At 46.7% G+C, this 6,056-nt stretch overlaps 1 protein-coding gene across 1 annotated transcript in view; it reads right to left on the minus strand.

Moving 5' to 3' along the window:
* Positions 1-6,056, minus strand: part of AHCY (adenosylhomocysteinase) — a 21,477-nt gene that overhangs the window by 2,198 nt on the left and 13,223 nt on the right. The window contains exons 5-8 of the mRNA XM_012804089.2: positions 5,605-5,880; positions 5,429-5,516; positions 5,213-5,330; positions 2,899-3,093 (exon numbers count right to left, since the gene is read on the minus strand). Of these exons, the coding sequence (XP_012659543.1) occupies positions 2,899-3,093; positions 5,213-5,330; positions 5,429-5,516; positions 5,605-5,880 (677 nt within the window). The remainder of the gene's footprint in view (positions 1-2,898; positions 3,094-5,212; positions 5,331-5,428; positions 5,517-5,604; positions 5,881-6,056) is intronic.

A 6,056-nucleotide genomic window follows, 5' to 3' on the forward strand; every position in this document is an offset into this window, starting at 1 on the left:
AAAAAAAAAAAAAAAAGCTGGGCATTGTGGTAGGTGCCTATGTTCCCAGCTGCTTGGGAGACTAGGGCAGGAGAATCATTTGAGCCCAAGAGTTTGAGGTTGTTGTCAACTGTGACACCACAGTGCTCTATCTTAATGAAAAGAGTGACATAGTGAGTCTCTGTCTCAAAAAAACAAAAAAGAAAACATCAAGTAGAAACCAGAGATTCAGGCCAGGGTTAACTAAGGCAAGACTCTAATGCTTACCAGTGCTGACATGCGTAAAAGGAGCCTGAAATGAAGGCCAAGAGGCCACACTTAAAGAAGGGTCAACTCTTGAGTTTCTCAGCTTCTAGCACGGGGTGGGGCCTCTTCCTATCCTTTAGGGTCCCAAATCCCATTCCAGAATGGCATGACAGTCTTTGACTACAACGCAGCCCAGAGTTTTTCACATTCCATTATCTCATTAGAGCCTCACAAACATCTCTAAGAAGAGGAAGGACAGGGTTTCTCCTTGTATTTAACAGATAAAGAAAAGGGCCTAGAGAAGCGGACAACGTGCTCAACAAGGCAGGTAAAGGTAGGAGCAGAGCTCAGCCCTGAGTCCCTGCCAGTTACAGAGGCAGAACTCCCAGAATACAAACTGAAATGTTCTTTTGCATGGCCTGGACTAACCCAAGAACTTCTCCCAGCACCCCACACCAAAAGGCAGTGTGTCATGTCATAATGGTCAAGAACTTGAACAGAACTGGATTCTACTCCTAGCCTAATACATGTACTTAACAGCTGTACAGTGAGAGCAAGTCAATCTTTAAACCTTAGTTTCCACATTCGTAGGACGGATCATTGATCTCTCAAGGCTGTTACAAATACCAGTGCTATTAAGAGTGGTTAGTACAAGTGGCTGCTCTCTCTGTCACTGTTGTTAACCAAGGTTAACACACATATGGTGTGAAGCCAAGAATGTCCTGTCCCTGAGCTCTGTCTTCCATGTCTTGGTAATAATGAAGGAAAGAGGTAAGGATGGGGCCAGGTGCTAGGGTAGAAGGTGAAATCTTTTCCTCTTTCACTTCTATCCCTGGCCTCATATCAAAGGTCTGACCATTTCTCACCAAACTCATAGCCATATTTCACCCAATTAGAGTGAGACTAGGATCAAGTAAAAAAAAAAAAAAAAAAAATCAATCCCACAACAAACCTGCAGCCCTGACTGCACAGAATGGGGTATCCCCCTGAAGTCTCTATGGGTAAAACAGTTGTCCAAAAAGACAAGTGCCCCAGGGAGACCAGGACAAAGAAGTTGGCTGGCCCTGGAAACAGATGCTGCAGGCCTTTTCCTACCTCCTCTTCAAATGACAGGAGGCTTTCAAGAGGTAGATCAGTGGTTTGAGACCATCAAGGCCTCTCCAGCAACCAAAGGCTAGAAGACCAAGAGCCACTCTTAACATTTAGCTCAGCGGTTCTCAACCTATGTGTTGCGAACCCTTTGGGGGTCGAACAACCCTTTCACAGGGATCACCTGAATACATCCTGCATAAAAGATATTTACATTACAATCCATAACAGTAGCAAAATTACAGTTATGAAGTAGCAACAAAAATAATTTTATGGTTGGAGGTCACCACAACATGAGGAACTATATTAAAGGGTCATGGTATTAGGAAGGTTGAGAACCACTGATTTAGCAGAAAGGAAAATTTAAGACCAGACAGGGTAAGTGGCAAAATTCATCTATGATACTGGCAAAAAGAGCCAGGACTAAAACAGCAATTCTGACCCTGGGGGATGGGCAGATTGCATAGAGTGAGCACTGCATTTGATGTCAGAGGACCTCTAGTCGTGCTTATGCTGACCACACACCCACAGCCACACTTAGTGATGTATCACCTTATCCCAAGGCCACAGGCCTGCAGCGTACACTCAGTCTACACTCATATCCAAGTTGACCTACCCAGTTATTGTTAAAAACTATAATGAGTTGTCTGTGTAAAAAATTGATTATTTCATAAAGATCCTGGTATCTGGAATCTCTTGAAAGTTTTTTTTATCCTTTTTATTTTCTTCTTGAAAGGTTGAGAGGCCTAGTTCAGTGGATCTGGGTGCCCCAGTGGTGACAACTGAGTGGCAGCCACCCCTTCACCTGGGGCATTTGCTCTTCAGCTATTCACTCCCATCCAGCCTGCTTCGTTCATTTACCTGCCCAATGCCTGTGGGCATGTGGGCTCCTGACCCTAATCAGAGGAAATCCTCACAATCCTGAGGGGAGGTACTATTATCTTCATTTCATAGATGAGGGAATGGAGGCACAGAGAAGTTAAATAACTTGCCCCAGACCAGATGCAGTAGCTTACACCTATAATCCTAGCACTCTTTGAGGCTGATGTAGGTGGATCGCCTGAATTCAGGAGTTTGAGACCAGCATGACCAAGTGTGAGTGAGAGACCTTGTCTCTACTAAAAACAGAAAAAAAATGTTTTTTAGTGGGCGCCTACAGTCCTGGCTACTTGGGAGGCTGAGGCGAGAGGATCGCTTGAGCCCAGGAGTTTGAGGTTGCTGGAAGCTAAAAAAGGGAGACAGAATGAGACTTTGTCTCAAAAAAAAAAAAAACAAAAAAAACTTGCCCTAGTTACACAGCCTCTATGTAGGGAGGTGAGAGTCAAACCTAGGACTGGTCTCCAAACCCAGACTCTTCTCATCACCTCATCCTGCCACCTGGTGTGTGCCAAGGAATCTTTCCCCACTTTGAGCTTAGTTTCCTCTTCTGTCACTTGGGGAGAATGATTTCTGCACTGAAGAGGATCCCCTGAGGACCTCGAAGAAGGCAGCCAGGCAAGCCCTCTATAACCCCTGGCAAGCCCGGTATGGGAAGCCCAGGCTTAGACATATGACCCTTGGCTTGAGGAAGAATTGAGAACTCACCTTTTTAGGCAGGAAGTGAACCCCAACAGAGTACTTGTCTGGGTGAGTCCAAAGTTCAATCTGTGCCAGAACCTGGTTGGTGAAGGAATTGCTCATCACGAAGCTGGGGTGGCCCATGGCACAACCTAGGTTGACCAGCCGGCCCTCGGCCAGCAGGATGATGCGGCGCCCATTCTTCAGAAAGTATCGGTCCACCTGCAAGTGGGCAGAGCAACAGTGAGGGCTGGTGGGGCACTGCTGCAGAGTCCCCCACCACACCCCACCCTCTTGTCCAGTGGGCCTCCCTGCTTGAACAACAACAGTTCAATAGCACCTGAACTGCCCCTGTACAACCTCTAGCACGGGGCCTGGCACATGCAATTATTAACAACCTATATTTATTAAGCAACTCTGAGATGCAGATATTACAGGTCTGCTGTAAGAAGAATTTAATGAGCTGAGACATGGAAAGCACATCCTCATGCTAGGTACTCAGTAAGAAGCACTAATGTCACTATTACCATGTGCCCTGGACTATGTCTTTTACATATGATTATTACATTTCCTCCTAAAAACAACCCTATGACTTTATTACTGCTACCATCCCCATTTTACAGATAAAGATAATGAAGTTTATAGGATTAAGTCACTTGTCCAGAGCCACACACTAAGAAGTAGCTACAATTAGAGCCTAGACAGCCTGAGGACAGACTCCGTGTTCTCAATAACAAGCAAATAATTGAATACCGCTAAGGAAAGCTTAGTAAAAGTTAACTGGAATAGTGCTCCACTTTGGCTGTCTGCACATGGCAATCACCTCAGAAGTTTTTAAAAAATGGGGATACTCCTTGGCCTCTGAGTGGCCCATAGTGTGGCTCAGGACAGACAAGAGATGAACTTGGGATGACTGTCAAGGATTTTGAGAGTGAAGATAAAGTCCAACCTTGGAGGACAGCATAAGGGAGATGTGCCCCATCACCCTGGTGGCTCTCAGGGGCACGACTGCCAGGGAAGCATGCCCTGCCCAGTCCCATGCTGAGGTGACTGCCTTCTAGGCAGAGAGATGGAGGCACCCTCTTCCTAGCCAGGAACTGACACTCCTAAGCTAGCACAGGACTTAGCCAAGGAGAACTCCCACTCTGGGGTAGAGGGCCCAAGAGCAGTAATGTGGGGCATATAGATGTGCAGTGTATGTTCACAGAATTGCTGTTTGCCTCCCTGGGCTAGGGATTCTGGTGTGGCACTACGGCCAGCTCTGTGTCTACATCTACATAACATGTCAAAGACATCATGGGCACTAACTCAAAGCACCCCACAATAAGTGGGGTTTCCCCCCTTTTAAAAGTGTGATGAACATCTGTGTATACATGCTTAATTATTTCCTGAGGACTAGTTATTGGAAGAGATTGCCCAGTCAAGAGTTTGCTTAACTTTATTGTTTTTTATGGAGATTGAGTCTTGCTCTGTCACTGGGGATAGAGTGCTGAGGAGTCAGCCTAGCTCATAGCAACTGCAAATTCCTGGCTTCAAGTGATCCTCCTGCCTTAGCCTCATGAGTAGTGGGAACTACAGGTGGCCACCACAATGCCCAGCTAATTTTTTCTATTTTTAGTAAAGGCAGGCTCTGACTTTGCTCAGAATGGTCCCAAACTCCTGAGCCCAAGGGATCCACCTTGGCCTTCCAGAGTGATAGGATGACAGGTGTTGAGTCACAGCACCTAACCTAACTTTATTTTTACTTATCTACTTTTTTGAACAAACACTTCTTTAGTGCCAGAGTTTGCTTCACTTTAAAGCTCATAAAATACCTAAAGCCAAACTATCTTCCCATATTACTATTATACACATTACTATTATGATCAGAGGGAAAAAAAATAAACCCACAGTAAATAAATCCAAATAAAATTTCCCATACTCCTCAGAACTCTTCTTTCAATGCCCCACTGCAAACCTGTTCTTCCCCCAACTCAGTCAACAGGCCTACTTTTCACACAGCTGTCCAAGCCAGACTGAGCATTCTTTTTGTTTCCTCCCAGCCTGAGCCCAAACCCAGTTCACCCATCCCTAGCCCGTCTTCCCTGCCACGGTTTCCCCTTTCCACACAGTAGTAAGAGTGATCTTTTTCAAACAGCAAAAAGATGTACCTGTCTTATACCATTAGGGATTCTAGCTGCCCTCAGGATAAAGTCTGACCCTTTAAGCCTGGATATGAAACCAGGTCTTCCTCCCCCCCATCTCACTGTGTAGACTGCAACCTCCTTGGTGGCTGGCCCACCAGCATGTCCCTCCTCAGCCCTCCACTTGCCACCCTGCTGGCAAGGCTGGAGCTTCTCACCTGGGGCTTAATGTTCACCTTCTTCACAGCATTCTCATTAAGCCACTTGACATCTATCTCCACATCAAAGTGTCCAATGTTACACACAACAGCATCATCCTTCATCTGCTCAAAGTGCCTACGAGAGACCCCAAGCTGAGGGGAGACTGTCAGGGACAAAAAGCACTCCTAGCCCACCCTACTCCCTTGCTCCCCTGGGCCCCATCTGGCACCTACCGACCAAGAATTATGTCAGTACAGCCTGTGGTGGTGACAAAGATGTTGCCCTCTTGACAGGCCTCATCCATGGTTGTCACTTCATAGCCTATGCAAAGACAGTGGCTGTGAATCATCTATGGTGGCCTTGCCCTCCTCTGGCCCCAGTGGCTGACAACAAACTTCCCCTGTCGTACCCTCCATGGCAGCCTGTAGTGCGATGATGGGATCGATCTCGGTGATGATGACGCGTGCCCCGAAACCCCTCAGAGCCTGGGCACAGCCTTTGCCTACATCACCATAGCCTGCTACTACTGCCACCTTGCCTGCAATCATCACATCTGTGGCCCGTTTGATGCCATCAATGAGGGACTCCCGGCAGCCATAGAGGTTGTCAAACTTGCTCTGAAAGAAGGGGGCAATGGGATGATGGGGCAGGCATAGCCTTAGGGCCCACTCAGCATCCAACTTGGCTGATCATCTTCTAACTCATGCCAGCCAAGGCCCCACATGGTCCTCACCCTGATTGGCTCCAAGACCTTCTCCCTGGTCTTTCTCTACCCATCCAGAAGCCTTTCTGGGGACCAATTACTAGGAGAGATTGCCTGGTCAATGAATTTGCTTAACTTTTTTTTTTTTTTTTTTTTTT

Source organism: Otolemur garnettii, unplaced genomic scaffold, assembly GCF_000181295.1.
Source record: "Otolemur garnettii isolate 467f Iridium unplaced genomic scaffold, OtoGar3 scaffold00025, whole genome shotgun sequence".
NCBI classification, from domain to species: domain Eukaryota; kingdom Metazoa; phylum Chordata; class Mammalia; order Primates; family Galagidae; genus Otolemur; species Otolemur garnettii.